The 16,811-nt window shown below is 37.3% G+C and overlaps 1 protein-coding gene across 3 annotated transcripts; it reads right to left on the bottom strand.

The window, feature by feature from the left end:
* Positions 1-658: 658 nt before the first annotated feature.
* Positions 659-16,403, bottom strand: exosc10 (exosome component 10). 3 transcript variants are annotated; one of them, XM_088332031.1, is made up of 25 exons: positions 16,235-16,403; positions 13,495-13,631; positions 12,106-12,229; positions 11,921-12,025; positions 11,680-11,839; positions 11,464-11,572; positions 11,318-11,393; positions 10,480-10,590; positions 10,267-10,410; positions 8,469-8,659; positions 8,225-8,381; positions 7,322-7,470; positions 7,156-7,206; positions 6,916-7,027; positions 6,800-6,847; positions 6,635-6,710; positions 4,984-5,093; positions 4,824-4,916; positions 4,686-4,754; positions 4,493-4,598; positions 4,066-4,139; positions 1,756-1,927; positions 1,596-1,660; positions 1,441-1,517; positions 659-1,364 (listed from the first exon to the last, which is right to left on the bottom strand). In XM_088332031.1, exons 1-25 carry the CDS (start codon positions 16,355-16,357, stop codon positions 1,334-1,336), a joined length of 2,670 nt encoding a protein of 889 aa, XP_088188157.1. In that variant the 5' UTR covers positions 16,358-16,403; the 3' UTR covers positions 659-1,333. The 3 variants fall into 3 exon arrangements, 2 of the variants coding, with proteins under 2 accessions (XP_088188157.1, XP_088188158.1); XR_015850054.1 differs by lacking the exons at positions 659-1,364; positions 1,441-1,517 and having other exon boundaries at positions 1,756-1,947; XM_088332032.1 differs by lacking the exons at positions 11,680-11,839; positions 11,921-12,025; positions 12,106-12,229 and having other exon boundaries at positions 16,235-16,389.
* Positions 16,404-16,811: the final 408 nt, after the last annotated feature.

Consider the following 16,811-nt stretch of genomic DNA (forward strand, 5'->3'; position numbering starts at 1 on the left):
TCCAATAATAACAAGTCAATGCATCGTTAAACATATCACTGAATAGCTTGACTTGCAGTGAGCTTGCCAACACTATCACTAATTCAATTGTTTGGGGCTGAGGTGTGCGCCATATCAGAATCATTTGTCTATTGCCCTCTGCTACGAGGCAAAAGGTTTGCGTGCCTCACTCTTGATCTGCAGATGTTTAGCACAGCAATACATTAAATAGTAGTTATAAACCATTTTTATGGGAAAAAAAGTAAATGTTGTTAAGTTAAATGAGAGACAACTAAATACTGCACAGAAGTACAGTTCCACCTGCGTCCCCTGACTGCACATCACTGGTTTTTCACTACCACACAAGGGATTGAAGTTGCCTAGCCCATTAAATATGTGTATCTGAGGTCATGGAGATTAGGTCAATCACTATCCAATTTCAAAGCAATAAAAATACATTTAGTCCCTCAAAAAAATAACAAAGTTCAACTACTGTTCGATTAGGTCCCTCAGATATCAGACTTGAGTTCCTCGCTTGGGAGCATCCCATCTAGAAGCATTCTTGCACACATTATTCAGTTTGAACAAGTTAAGACCATTGGGTCTCACATAGGCATCAGTGTGGGGTTCAGTCACCCCCTGAATCATGTAGTTTGCAGAGCCAAAAATATACCAGTGATATAAAGATGTTACTTTTATTCACGTTTGTGCATTTATTAAGTCGTATGATTTTTAGATCTTGAGTAAATTGTCAATATATTTGTGGATGCAAACAATGCGTGTGTAAATATTCTTGAGAACAATTTCTCCCCACATTGGTTATAGGTAAAAAAATATAGTAATATGTAGCTTACATTTTAAGTTGCAGGAAGTTCTTCCCATTACAACTCACTACTGGGAAACGCTACCTTAATTTTTTTGCACGGCTCATAGTAAATGTCTATAATTGATGCGTAATCCTTGCACTAATACACTTTTCATAGTCCCTGTTTAGATGTAGAGCTGCACCGATCCTCTTGGGTGTGATCCATAGGGGGTGATGACGCTTCATAGGACAACGCCATAAAAACTAATGCCAGCTGCCGTTTATCACGAGGGAAAAAGAAATGCAATAACAAAGCGGGGGAAGAAGTTTTGGAACATTGTCACAAATTATGAATTCTCTTGTCAGGTATAAGAAGTTTTCAAAAATTCAACAAGTAAAATACATATTTGTAACAAAGGATCCCTTATTACTAAAACCATCTTTAATTGTGCACTGCTGAACTTGGGACACACAGATGGGAAAAAGCTTGCATCTTAAAAATAAAACACGAATACATGAAAGGGCTTGCAAAAAAAAAAAAAAATCAAACTATCTTTTGGGCCAGTTGTGTCGAAATCCTCTGTCAAAAAGAAGAGGAAAATATTGTTAAGTGATTTTTTCCCCCCCTTTTTTTTCTACGAAATTACTTCATTTACCTGTTTGAGGTTCCAGCTAGGTATGACATACTTTTATTTCCAGACCCCAAATGACCCTTTTTTCCACCTACCATTTTCTGTAAGAAAAGAGGACATTCCGCTCAGGGTTTATTGTGCACAATAATGTGAAACAATAATGAATGTCTAAACAATACCTTTTTCTTGGGGCCATGTGATTGACTGTTTGGATCAAACTGGGTGTTTTTCTTTGACTTAGTAGCTGTAAACAAAACAAATCCCAGTTGATAAAAACTGTACATATTAAACAACAAAACCTTGCCTTTTTATCAAAGGAAGAAGGAAAAAAACCCTTACCAGAAAACACTTTGAGATCTGTTTGACTGTAGTCAAAAGGCTTGAAGCTCTCATGAGGAGCTTCGGCCTTTTTCTTCTCTGCAGATTTCAGTTTCTTACTTGGCTTAGCAGTCGATTCCGCAGCCTCATTGGGGAGCCTTTCGCGTTTCTTTCCGTCCTCTTTGGCGCATTTCTGATCAAATGGATTAACCACTATTTGAAATCAACACAGAATGTAAAATATACCAAATACTTATTAAAACTAATATCAGGAATTAAAATGGGTCATGGATTTAAAAGGTCAAGAAGGGTGTGGAGTGAATACAGACGCTCCCCTACCAACAACAATTCGACTTAAGAAAAAAACGGTAAATGCAAACATTTCTTTTCGGGATGTCGAAAAATATCTGGACATTGCTTTAAGTTAGATTTTGTATTGTGTGCACCTTTTTCCGAGTACAGGACAGCACAGCGGTGCTTCTTTCCGCCGCTACTTTGACATTTTTATGGTTTAATATCTCGTGCATCCATTCAATATGTTTGGTATAAGCGTGAAGAGGCCAGCCATTTCTTTTGAAATGAAAGTGGATTAAGAAAGCTTGATGTAGTTGGATCGCTTTTTTTCCCAGCCACTATTTACCACGAAGTCGCTTAACTCATGAAGCTCATCTTCCAGAAGCAAGTTAAACTTAACTTGATAGAGCATATTATTTTATGAAATATTTTTTTTTGTACAAAACAATACACTTATACAAACCTTAAACATACTTCTATAAACCTTAAAAACATACATTCCATACAAAATATAGCACTAAAGCAACTTACGAACAAATTCAACTTACGAACGTTTGTCCGAAAATCTCGTTTGTAAGTAGGGCAGCGCCTGTACCGTATTTGTGAGTAACGCACACCATTAATTTTTAATGAAAAAAAAATAACCCCCCATCAGTACACAATTTAGTTTCACTTTTTTCTTGGCTCGAACTTAACATTGTAAGTGACAAACCTTGTTGAATATGTCCAGCAGTGATTAAAATAATTTATGGACAACGTAAACTATGAACACAATACCTACTTAAAATATACAATGTATTTATTTCATGTCTTTCAAAGTCAAAATCATCATCAAATACACCAAAGAGTTGTTTCCCTCTCATGCTTTTTTGCGACTATATCTTTCAGGGTGACTGTTTTCTCTATTCTCTAACATATGTCTTTGGTACTGTGAAATGAGTTATTGTCATAATGAGATCAAATTTAATTGCTTTACGTATGCCATCCACATCACTGCTGGTCTAGTGTAGAGGTCGACCGATTATCGGGCAAGCTGATTGGGAATTTGACGGATATTGGTATCAGCAATTTTTTTCATTCAACAACCTAATTATTTAGGGTCTCTGATGCAATCAAACTCGCTCACCATCGCTCCTGCGCCTCCCCTCCTTTCTCATCGCTACCCATCCTTTTTATTGGATAAGGTACAAAGGCTGAGCCACTGTACCAAAAGGCATTTGATTTTATTGCATTATCACACTATTTTTACTCACGGTGCCAGAAACTAATGTTTTAGAATGGAGAAAACAAATTTCGTCATAAAAGATGTAAATAAACGCTAAGTCCAATTCATTATAATTTACGCCAAAAACCCATTTCCATTGTCATGCTTTATCACATTGATTTTGATCTTTAAGGACGACTTTCGGTTTCGTCCATTTTCTAAAACTCATCCCTGGCACCCCGAGTAAAAATAGTGTAATGATGAGATCAAATCTAATGGCTTCTCGTATGTCATTTGTATAAGAAGTGGTCTAGTGGTTAGGTTGCGGAGCTCTCAACGTGGTGACATGGGTTGAATTCCCGTAGCAACCCATATTTTACGATTCAGCGGCATTTTTCGACCGAAGATTAATTGCTCTAATAAATACCATAAGCATATAAAACGTGCATCAAATCATTACAGTAGCTTTTACTGTAGTTATAATTCAATGCGCCTTGTAGTTCAGTGCGTCTTGCATATGAAAACTATATGATAAAAAATATTTTTGGGGGTGCACCTACGAGTACGGAAAATACGGTATTCACATTTGTGAGGCATTGCAAGTTTTCCTCAAAAAGACTATAGATGACAGTTATCTCAACTAAGCCTGAATTGTGCCAAAAAGATCCGTGCATTGTCCCCATTAAATAAGGAAAACTGAATCAGCAAACTTTAAAGCAAGCCATGGGTCCAAAAATAGGTGTGGATTTTGCAAAGTATTCAAAAAAAAGACAAAGATCAAATCCGTCCAACATAAAGATATTGTTAAAAAAACAACTGAGAAAAGTACTCACAATAGCTTGTTGACGCACAGTAGCCACATTCTGCAGGGACTCCTGGTAGCTTTTTTTCATCTTTTGTCTTTCCTCTAGTAAATTCAACAAAACAACAACATGGCTTATTGTAAACAGAATAAAGCATGGAAAAATGGCTTATAATTCCTGGATAATTGATGATCTTTTATCCACAATAAATTAACTCAGCATTTCCTTTGCTTTTGGCTCATAGATATACTGAAGTTAACATCACTGTCAGACTGTGAGAAGATAAGGCAGGTTTGTTTGGAGGAGTTACTGAGTCATGACTCTGGTTTCACACCTTGTTTACATTTAAATATATCTTGAATCAATTATATCTTAGCAATACTGTTCATGCACACAAATCAAATTTGTCTGCGAAGAATAGAACACCATGGGACCACTGCATTTTCCACTAAGTTACCTGCTGCCTTCTTTGCTTGTTGCTTTGCTTCCTCTTTGGCCTTTCTTGCGGACTCGAGTTCTTTCTGCTCCTGCTCCATATTCTTCAATTTCCATTTTTTACTGATCTGAAGAATGATTGTTTGGTTAAATTGTTGCTTTTGGTTCCAATTTAGGTCAAAATGTTACTCCATGATTGGATGATTTTCCTGCACCTCAAATATCTTTGTAGAAGGGTCAAATTTTGCATTCTTGTTGAAATGAACGCCGCTGGAAGGCAAATACTGGAAAAGAAAAAATTGTAACGCTTGTGTGACAGTATACAAACCATTTGGCTTTTGGTTAAGTCTTACCATTCTAAAAGGGTTTTCAAAGGATGCAATAATACGCCTAGCTTTCGTTTGAGCTACGGAAAGAGATTCTTCCATTTCATTTTCTTCTGGCCCCTTAAAACAAAGACAAATACTAGTACTTGCTTTCAAGTATAACAGTTTGAGTACAGCTTACACCTACCTCAAAAAGTGTTATTTTGGCAGATGCGACAAGACCTCTTAGTTTATCAACATCACTGTCGGATTTCTGGTCATCATCACAGAAGAGCACTCCTCTTTTAACAGGCAAATCTAGAGGTGGGGCAGGAGATCAGAAAGAATTGATTGATTCAAAGCTCAAACCTGTGATTCTCAATGAGTGCCCAAAAAATGACTTCTCCAATATAATGATTGTTTATTTTTGGTTTCCACATATTTGCCGTTCATCTATAAGTGGTTGACATATTTCAATATATATTTTTTCATTTGACAATGTTTGATTTTGACAGTTTACTGTTACAGTCACTTACACATTTTAAAAAAATCATTGACAGGTTTCATACCCTTTTTAATGGCCACATTCTAGCACTTTTTAAGAACTTTAAAAGCCAATTTCCCAACTTCTCCAGTCCCATCAAAATAAATCCAGTGTGAATCATCTATTTTGCAGAACCACAAACATATCTGTGATTGGCATATGTGACTTTTTATCGGGCAAGTGTGTTTATCAAGAAATGTGATTTTTAGATCCTGAATACATTTTTGGATTCGAACAATACATGTGTAAATATTTCGGAGACAAATCTCTCCCCATATTTGTGTTGGTTAAAGTAACGGTAACACATTGTTACATTTTCAGCTGCAGAAGTCCTTACCCTTATAATTTAATACTTAAAATTGCCACATTAATTTTTTTGCATAGCCCAGAATAAATGTTAATAATTGATGTGTAATCCTTGAACTAATACACATTTCATAGTGCCTTGTTTAGGTGTAGCATGCACCTTTCGGGCGCGACATATAGGGAGTAATATGATCCATGGGACAATGCCATAAAAACTAGAAGATCGGGCCAAGCAAATCCAGCCTGATGGGACCCAGCCCCGCCAGCGGGGAATGAAGTCCGAACCCAACAAATTAACTTTGAGTGACCGAGCCGGAAGGAAACCCAACTTTTCATATTTTATTTGTGAGGACTGTTTTTAATCTGTAAGGATGAGGGTTAACTTTTTTAACCATCTACCTGGTATTTTTCTTAGATTATTTTTCTTTTTGCATGATCCGTGCACACATCAGTACCTTGTTGCACCAAACGGTTAAAGAATCCATTTCGCTGATCCTCCACAAAGAATAATAAACTAAGAACGATGAGGGGTAGATAATTAAAAAACTTAAAAGTCAGCGAGAGAGATGCCCGGCCCGAACCCAAAGTGATGATTGATGGCCCAACACAAGGTTCCGGCTTAAGATCTTACTGCTAATACAAACTACTGCCAGCTGCTGTTAAAGTTAAATAGGAATGCAATGGCAAAGCAAAGCCACCAGAAAGCAGTGTAGGAATGATTTTTAAGAAGACATGCAAACAATTTCAAGTATTTAAAAACACTTCATCCAAAATTCAAACATTTTGATGCACCCACATGAATCATGCACATATTTTTCACTACTGTATACGTTTTGGTTTTGCTGTTTTTTTTGTATATCCTTTGAAATGTTTACTGTTAGAGGCACTAAAATCCAAAACATTTCACTTTTTAAGTTGTGACCATGATGTTGTCCAGTACAAAAATGTTTCTTTCTGTAGTGTGGAAAATAGGGTAATCTGCAATTTTAACAAAAACAGTACAGCTCACCATCAGCAGAAAAGTGACTTTCACTGCACTCAGGGACCTTGGATGTATCATGAGGACCAAACAATGTAACCTCAGGCTAAAACATAATAATCATAAAAAAACAGAATCATTCCAACTTAGATAGATAGAGTAGATGGGTATCTTTATACACTAATGCTTTCTCACTTTTTTTATTGTAGTGAGTCCTTTAGTTTTTTGCATCGCAATTTCAGCCTGTGTGCAGAAAGCCAAAGTGGTGTTAAATAAAACCAAGGGGACAAAATGTGTTGAGTGATTCTTACCTTAAGGAGAGGCATTTCTCGAGCCTCTTGAACTAACATATGGAGCTCATTGACCTGATGCCTAACCAGAGGCGGCACTGGACTACAGCAGGCAATGATGCCCTGAGGCTCCCTGAGTAGAAAACAAAAAACAAAAAGATGTGCCGAGTTTATGAATAAAATGTAAACACCATGCACAAAGTGGTGAGAATTGGGTGAACGTGTGGTTCATTTTTCAAGCAGGAAAATGAGTCAACTCACTTGGGGAGCTCCTCAGATATTTTGATCATCATGTGGTTGGGCAGGACGTAGCTACAAAAACAGCAAAAATTATGTGTGCTGAGATCTGTATGCTCAGATTTCCAAAAAACACGTGGGCTGTGAAAACCTGTCTGAAACAGTAGAGAACCAGCGTCCGCAACCCTACCCGCTGCTTTCGTCTTCTTGCCGAGCCAGCTTGTCCCTCCAGGCGAACAGCAGTCTAAAGGCAGTGAGCTGTTGGGTGTTAAAAGACCTTTTCTGCTTCCTCTGCACCGCCAGATAGGATTCCTCAGTGAATATTGGCTTTGCGTATTTCTGTGTGGGTGATGGAACACAAAATTCAGAAAAAGTAGACTTGGTGCAAAGAAGACATTCTCAGAGTGTTTTTTTCAACATTGTACAATACAGTTATCCCTCGTTTTTCGCGAGACTTGCATCCCAAAAACGTCCCCCAATAGTCAATACCTGTGAAATAGAAACGTTTATGTATTTATTAAATACTCTATTATACATACAAACCCAGTTTACGGGGTCAAGTATTTGTTTAACAATTAAAAGTATTGAACTTTTTTTTTTAAACAAATAGGTTGTTGAAATTCTAATTTTAAAAGAAAAATCTTGCCGCTTTATTGCACAACTGTACTAAGGACACTTTACTTCACATGATACTTTGTCGCGATTATGTGGACGTTATAGAAAACTGCATTTACTTTCAGGTCAGCATATGTGTTGATGGAGCAATATTGTTCCGTCAGCATATGTGTTGATGGAGCAATATTGTTCCAAAATTTTAAAAAGATAATTCTAGAGTCACAAAAAAATAAAAGCCTTATAAGGAAGGAAACACATACATGTGTGCAATCGTTTACTTTCTTACAGAAATCATATTTTTCCTTTATCAAACATCTTCTAATAAGAGCGACGGAGCGTCACAATGTTGGTTCTTCAAGCTATTTTAAGTATGTGTACAACTCAAACCGTAACATTATTTGAACGACAGGCAAGACGAGCAGAAAAAGGGCAGGACAACAGCAAGGCATTGTTGTGGGTAAATCAAAGTTGCACAAACCTTGAGGGAAACTTGTTTGCTCCTGTCCCAGACACTTTGTAGCAAACCAGGCTGGCCGTGGTTGGAGTCCAAGAGCTGCGCCTTCATGCAGTCGTAAATGTAAAGGAGATAGTGGGTATCACTGCGGGCATAGCGAGCCATCTCATCTGGCAGAGGCCTGTGGAGTCAGTGGTAGTAGTTAGAAGCTTTCTACACATTAAAGCAGTTCCAAAAGAATGAAATCGAGCTGAAGGTGGAGGTATACCTGATCCTCCAATCAGCAAGCTGATAGCGTTTGTCCGAATCCACACTGCAATAGTGCTTGAGAAGATGGTCAAGCGAATTTCGGGCGAGGTTTAAAACTCGACTGGCTTGGTGCGTATCAAACATATTGACAACATACACGCCAAAGTCCCTTTGGAGCCACTCAATGTCCGAGTCTGCCCCGTGAAATACCTAAAGGTCACAAAGGTTTGACAACTTAAAAGACATGTAATCACATTTATCGTGTCACATTAGCTAAACACACAGACATGAGCACCATTAAAATAAGAGGGTTCTAACCTTTACTAATAGATTTGTTTGAGGCAATTTCAGAGTCATTATATACTGTATGTTCCGGACTACAAGTCAGTTTTTTTTCCTCAGTTTGCCCGGGAGAGCGACTTAGACTCTGGTGCGACTTATATACTTTTTTTTCTTCTTAACTATGCATTTTTTGGCTGGTGCGATTTATAATCCAGAGTAATTTATCGCCTGGAAAATATGGTACATCTGGGGTGCTTCGATTCATAGTCACATATATTGCAACTCATAATGCATATTTACACTTAAATGCAATGATAAGAAATTACTGCAATAATACACAATTATACAGGTAAATCATTCAGGTTTTCAAGTCGAATCTTGATTCAATTAGAATAGAATTTACTGTCATTATTACATGCCAAATTTACAACAAACCATCCTGATGGTGCAAAAATATTTACAACACCACACTTTAAAATAATAAGTTAAAAATCATGGTATAAAAATAAGTAATATTAAATTAAACAAAGAACAGGGAAAAAATCCCGTTATTATTGCACAATCTCTATCAAAACACAGTTCACCGGTGATTTATTTTGCAGCATTGGTGATTATTATTGTCTTTAGGTAGAAGCTGCAGATTGGCTTTGCTATTTTTTTTTTAAAAGAATTATTTATTACTGCATTTTTAGTAAAATAAAAAAAAATATTCCGAATTTTCTGGACTATAGGTCGCACCTAAATAATTTTTTTTGCAACATTTTTAAAGTCCACCTTATAACCCCGTGTGCCTTAAATATCAGAAAATACTGTATATCGAATTGGAAACATCATAACGATGAAATTCTACTACTTATTATAACCATTTATGATTGAATAAATCGTTTAATTTTCAAGGTAAAATCAGTTTTGTTTTTATTCTTTGACATATGTTTTAAATATGAGACTTTTTTTCCGCATTCCTAGCTTGTAAAGTATTTGTAATTCCATGCGCCATACATGTAAAATATGTTTGGCTAAAGGCTATTTTTGAACATGCACACAAAAATACGGTACTTTGTATTTATAATAATAATACTTATGACTTCAAAGCACCCTTTTCAGGACACCCAAGGCCGCTGGACACAGAATATCAAACAACAATTAAACAAGCAAGTAATAAATACCAAATAAAAACAGTTAAAAAAGGGGGCAGTATGTGAGGCCAAATATAAATGGACAAGTCTGAAGAGGTGGGTTCTGACGGTGGACAAGGTGGCGGAAATTTGGAGGTCAGGTGATAAAGAGTTCCAGAGCTGGAGGGCAGACCGTCTGAAAGCTCTCTCTTTTCTTCAGTAAAAAATACTTATATTTTACTTATGTTACAAAAAATGCTTCTTAAAAGAGTTCTTAAGAAAAATATTCAAAAGGATCAAAATATTCTGCAAGTGGAAAAAGAGTATGTAACTTGAAAACGTAGAAATGTCACTCGTTTCAGTAAGTTTTTCTAAATTATCTAACGGACTTTTTGCAAAGTAGCGAAGCCGTTTTATTACTTTGACAACAGCAGGGTTGGTGAAGGCCTCATTCAGGATGTACATCTCACTGCGGAGCTCCAAGGTGTCAATGATGAAGTCCTGATCTCTGGTGGAGATCTGCATCAGACAGGTGATTCCCAAGAAACTCCTGTATGAATGGTGCTGTCATACAATTTTGGAAATGTTAGTTGGTAAATTGGCAGCTTAACTTAATTTTGAGTGTGTGCGTACCTCAAGGTCCACTGCAAATTCGGACACCTCATTCAGCTTTTCATTCAAAGCCACAAGATCTTCAAGCGTGTCAATGTAGGAGCAGCTTGTCTCTTCTATTGGATTGTACATCTACAAATGTTCGGACGGATACAGTTGAGACCACATGGTACGAAGATTAAAAGAACGGTTGCACTAAGCATACATTTTAACTTAAAACTAAATTGTGTTTATATACTGTCAAAACCCATTTTAAAGTATGAACTATCTAAAAGGTTTTATTGAATCAAGACGCAATTGATTTAAAACCTAGCTGCTGAAATTTAAAAAATCTAATTAAGAATGGGCATTAATTTTCCTTTAAAAATGTGACTAGCTTTTGAGATCATATTTTTATGTGAAGCAAGGGCTGAGGTTTGGTCTCGGCATTGGGGGGGACATAGCAGTTTACATGAAAGGATCACGTTATAATGATGGGGACAAAACAATGATTGCCAAATATTGGTGGGGACACATTCCCACTGTTTATGCCAAAACTACGCCCTTGTACTGAAATACCATGGTTTTAGAATCATTTCAGAGTATTTGTAGAATAACCCATGTCCCCTGTGTTAAACTCCTGGCTTGAAGGCCAAATGTCGCCCGCCACAGCCATTACGCTGATGTGGACCTTTGTAAAAATTTGTTTGACACCACTAACTTATCTGGTTTCCTTTTGAGGTCAAAATTAAAAGAAAATGGACACATTTGCAGCTCTACCCCGTACAAAGTGTTTTATATAATTGATATAATCTTGTTGCAACACCTAAAGCTAGAATCCCTTGACACAACATCAACAGAAATCACCCAGGACACTAACCTTTGGCTCTGTCTTTGACAGAAGACTTTCAGGTACTGTAAGATGGTCCAATTCAAATTGGTAAGGGTGTGCAAACCTAATGGAATAAAATATTTAGAATTGTAAAAACAAAATGCAACATTGTTCCATGTTGGTAAAGTTCTTACATGTCTTCTACGTGTTCTTGTGTTCGCTGCTGATGAATAAGGTCGGCCAGTGCCGCCGGGACGTCAAGATCTTCTGGTCTCTCTTTGCGAAGGTTTTTGGTGGTGAAATCTACCCTCAAGACAGTAAGAAGCCAGATGTTATCAGATTATAAATGTTAACAATTTTTTTTTTAAATTAATTTTTAAATGAAATTAAAAAACAGTACAGCATCTTACATGAGGGGAGTGGTTTCAACGCATTAGGCTTAATGAAAATCTTGGGAATAAAGGGAGTATTGCTGTTGTCGACTTTTTCCTTGAATTTGATCTGAGGCCTTTGAATATTCTTGGCTTGAAAAAGTCTGAATGTCTCAGCGCGACCTCCAGAGCCCGAACCCTGATCGTGAGGATACAAAAATTGTTTTAGCTCAAGTGAAAGGCGCGCTCGTTCTGGAAGGCGTGAACCGAATCAGCCAACCTTGCGATTCCAGCTAGAAACGACAATCTTGGGAGGCTGAAAGCCTGCAGGCATTACAGGCTGCTGGCTCCTGTTCACGCCATCAGCCTCATCCAGAAGGATCCCCTAGGAATTGGATACCGGTTCTTTAGCTGTGTTCAACCTAGGGTTTTGTAAAGCAATCTCTGTCACAGAATAACACGTACCACTTTCTCCAGGATGACATCGTTTGAGTCCACAACCATGTCAAATCTCTCCTCCAGCCCTGTGATCTTATCGCGGTCTCTCATGCGAGAACGGCAGTTGTGATGTTGCATGATTTGACTCATGCTGACACAGAGAAACATGTCAGCATAAATACAGATACCTCTTTTCACAAGCACTGAATTTGTTTTGACATTAAGGCATGGTGAGGTATGAGATCAACAATTCTACTTTTGGTACTTGGATAAGAGTCTGATACCAACTCTTTAGAAATAGCGATGGGTACAAAATATGGTCTTTTTGAGTGTAAATTGATGTGGGACTGTATTCCGCAGAACCTACTCTGGTTAACCAAAATGGAACATGTTTTGGTTCTGAAGCATGTTTTTATTTGAAGTTGTAACGAGTCGACCATTTTCCTGGGCAATTTGCAGTCACTAACCAAGGCACGTAATAACTTATAGAAGCCATCATTAATTCAAGCAAAGACAAAGTGAATAAAACTCAATGCAATGCTTTACTAACACTAGCTAAATCACATCCCAAACCTGCTGACACCAAGTATCTTCCGACCTAAGCTCCAAGACTTACAATCAATATTTCACCCGCTAAATAGCAGACCGAAGAGTAATTTCTTAAAATAAAAACTATTAAAAAAAACAAAACAATAATACAAAATAATAATAATAATGCCTGAAATAACTGCAAAAATAAATGTCTCTGTTAACTTTTTGCATGCAGTTTTCGCAACCAAACTGCGTTGAATAAAGAAAGTTGTCCTATAAATACATTTATCTATATGTGTGTATATATATATATATATATATATATATATATAAAAAGTCAAATGAACTAAGTTGATCACAGTTCTCATATGCAAAATATTTAAATTGTTTCTGTTGATTACTTATACCTGGAAAAAAGCGGAATTGTCGCGGTTTATTGTAGCAAGTTGATTAAAATTACAGGAATCGATCTTAGTTTACCAGCGAAGTATACATTTAGATGGCAGATGTTTCTTACTAAATACATAGGCCGAGTTTAGAACTACAAAATTAAATACAGTTTATATGCGCGTATTTGTTTTTGTCACCAGTTGTGAGCCATTGGCACCGTTTAGGGAAGGGGCTGTGGCTTATAGCGGAACAACAAACCAAGGGAGCAAATGTGGGCACATGGCCTAATAATTTAGGGTAAATTATGCTAATTGTGTTCATAAAATTATTTTGCAATACACATACAACTAAAAATGACTTGACCATAACCGGAGAAAAAAAACGCTGGTCGTATTCTGCTGACTTCAAAATAAAAGTGATAAAGGCACTGAAGAAATAAGCAACGGAGAAGCAGCAATAAAGCAAAAGCAGTTGGACCATGCTTTAGAAACTTACTAGAGCAAAAGTTGATCTCCTTGAACTTCACAGAAATCCCGGAAACCGGGGAAGCTGCGATAAAAGTCAAAGTCGTCTCCAGCTTGAGGCAAGCCACTAGATGCTTTGGTGGCCAGCAACACGGAGCCCAACCCATGCTGAACACAAGAGACAATAAAACATGTTTAGGATAACTGAATTTCAGACCACCAGAGATGTCTCGCCTCATACAAAACCGAAAACATTTAAAGCGGACGTGTAAATGACACAGACACAAATGAAGTGCAATATAGTGAACTTCAATATTGTCAAACTGTTTCAAAAAAAACAAACGGATTGGTGTAGATTGGGATTGATTGATCAATTTCAAGTCTTGTTAGGTTACAGTTAGTTATAGCAATGTAATCTTCTGAGCAGTGTACCCTCTAAGCTGCGCGCGTGCGCAATTGCGCATTGCTCGCACATTCTCAGCGCACAAGAAAATCTAGCTGGCGCACAAAAATGAGGGCTCAAAATTACAAGTTCAGAAGCGACTTAAGTCAAAGTTACAGTGCATGAAGGTAAAAATACACGGGTTCCCATTACGTTGTGTCCTAAATGCGGTATTTTGAAGTCGATTCGAAGTAGAACGAAGTTGAGTAAAGTTAGTAGATTTTGTCGAGAACCGGCTTCTTCGGCTCGGCTCACTAAAAGAAACCGGCTCTTTCGGGTCCTTAACGGCTCTTCAGGTTGTTTTTGCTTCTTTATTCCCAACATGACCAAATATTATGTAAAATTGTGCACAAAATGACTTAAAGGAAGGGGGGAATAGAACAAAAAAGAAAAAAAAAATGAAAAAGCAGTGAAAAGCTGAGAAAAAAAGAGAAACAAAAGGAAGAGAAAAAAGCCAGAAAAAAAGAAATGTAGGAAAAAAGTAAATAGAGAACAAAAAGAAAAAAGTAACAGCTCGGAAAAAATAAACACAATGAGATTATTTTTTTTTTTAAATCAATTTTTTAAAAAAAGTAGAAAAAAAACCACGGAAAAAAAGAAAAAGTTTGTGTTGCATTCAAATAATTTCCAATTATATCAAGTGAATCTTGTTGCCAACATTGTACTTCCACTAAAAATGCGATTAAGTACAGTTCTGCATCTTACAACCGACCCCCAAAAATGTTAATATTATGCGACAAAATATATCCGGAAATAAAAAGAACTGGATATCTTGTGAAAGAATTGTAAGAACAAACGATGTTTGTAGGCCGTACAATCTTTGCAATAGTACATGAGTCAATTCATTCAAAAGAGAAAAATAATTTTGCATTGCCGGAAACTCAGCAAAATGTAACTTGAGGTCAAGTTTTGGACATGTTTGATAATTAATGATCTTGCCACACTTGGGATTATGGTTGCTCACTGTTGTTTCAAGCGTTGCTCACCAACTTTGTGTGAACGCTCAGACCCGTAGAAAATTAGAGGGAACATTGCTTTTGAGTGTTGAATAAAAGTATAAATATATTATTATATATTATTATTTAGAAGTAGAGGGACGCTAAATTTTCCTTAAGGCCTAAAAGTGATGTTTTTTACGTCCGCATGTTTCCTTGAGTCCGTTAGATTATCAAAATAAAGGCTGAAAAAGAATGAGCAGTTCCTTTAAAATGTTTTACTGTAGAATATTCTGGGCATAAAAGAGCTACAGAGAATGGATGTAGTAATTAAAAAATGCAAAGATTAAGATGATTTATGATCATTCTCATCCTAAGAAAATCCATAAACTGATTGTAAACAGATTACAAAGTTTAACATTAAAGGGATCCCACATCCCCCGCGACCCTACTGAGAATAAGCGGTGCAGATAATGGATTGATGGATGAATGGTTGGGATCCCACATCGTCCTACTAAAAAGAGCCTCATCAATCTTGGGGGAAGTCTTGTTCAAGCCACTTAACCTTTGCCTGAGGGTATCAATTGAAAGTTTGCTTGATGTGATCTAATCAAATAGGAATGGTCATAGACCTAACAACAGAATTCAAGGCGACATCTGGCAACAAAGTCAAACTCAACTTTCATAATTAGGACTAGATAAAATAAAATGGGGCGCAGTGGCTAGCGCGTGTTCGGCAGTTCTAAGGTCATGAGATCGAACCTCCTGTGTGGAGTTTACATGTTCTCCTCGTGCTTGCGTGGGTTTCCTCCCACATTCCAAAAACATGCATGCTAGGTTGACTGGCCAATCCAAATTGTCCTTAGGTTTGAATGAGCGAGTGAGTCGTCTGTCTCTGAGTTCCCTGTAACTGGCTGGCAACCAGTTCAGGGTGTCCCCTGCCCGAAGATAGCTGGGATAGGTTCCAGCACCCCCGCGACCCTACTGAGGATAAGCGGTGCAGATGAAATGATGCATGGATAAATAAAAACGGTCGTAAATAATTTATATTGTTATGACTAAATATAGACAGTAACTTAGTTCAATATTAAATCAGTGACTAGAGAGTCCAAAGAGTCTAATACTCCAGCGTTTAACATTCATTTTGAATAGCGGGGTTTGTTTATTGTTTTGACATTATATAACATTGGATCGAGACAGTTAAAAATACATGTAAAGAAAGGAATCGCTCACTGGGTATATGAGTGCAGTATTACTAATGTATATAAAAGACATACAACTTAAAAAGTTAATAACTTTTATCGGGCTAAAAACAACGTGAGCTAATGTGCACCCACCCACGTTGCAGCTCTCAACTCCTTGTTTCATAGAGCAAATACGTGGAAAATACTTACTTTGACGAAAGCGTCAACATTTTTGTAACCGGGAGAGAACTCTCTATCTTCTTCTCCTGGGGAATTAGGCTCGGTATTCCGTAAGGAACTGTTTGCAGGGTCGGGGTGTTTTAAAGAAGACATCGCCGATCTACACGGCAAACGACTTCCTGGTTGACTTCTTTTACGCTTACGCAGTTGAAAAATATGTAGACGCAGAGATGTATAGCGATATGACGGGTTGTGGCGAAAAACAAAACTGCAGGCTCTTTAAATCGTGAAATGTGCGGTTGAGGATATTTACCGGTAAATGATTCATTGAGCCTTGTTTCTCAACCTTTTTGAGTCAAGGCGCACATTTTTTCATTCAAAGTATCTAAAGGTCCAAAGTCCATCGAAAATGTTTAGAAATTAATCCCTGGCGCCAGTTTGATGTTGCCTTTAGAGTGGGTTGCGTCGTTTCAGGTGCTTTTCAAAAAGTTGAAAGTAGAATCTTTTCTCTATTAACAATGTCCAATTGAATTCAAAGCGCCTTTATCTTTTTTCCCCCACTGTGCCTATCTGCTTTAATCTTTCTTTTACCAGTGATGTTCTGCAA

The sequence above is a fragment of the Urocampus carinirostris genome, chromosome 3 (assembly GCF_059441175.1).
Source record: "Urocampus carinirostris isolate Australia breed hairy pipefish chromosome 3, RoL_Ucar_1.0, whole genome shotgun sequence".
In the NCBI taxonomy this organism is placed as follows: domain Eukaryota; kingdom Metazoa; phylum Chordata; class Actinopteri; order Syngnathiformes; family Syngnathidae; genus Urocampus; species Urocampus carinirostris.

Coding starts and splice junctions, on each gene's coding strand:
- exosc10 (XM_088332031.1), bottom strand. CDS start 16,357: ATGTCTTCTTTAAAACACCCCGACCCTGCAAACAGTTCCTTACGGAAT. Junction 7,207..7,321: donor CAAGAAGACGAAAGCAGCGG/GTAGGGTTGCGG, acceptor CTGTTTTTGTAG/CTACGTCCTGCCCAACCACA. Junction 5,094..6,634: donor AAGTCACTTTTCTGCTGATG/GTGAGCTGTACT, acceptor CCCCACCTCTAG/ATTTGCCTGTTAAAAGAGGA.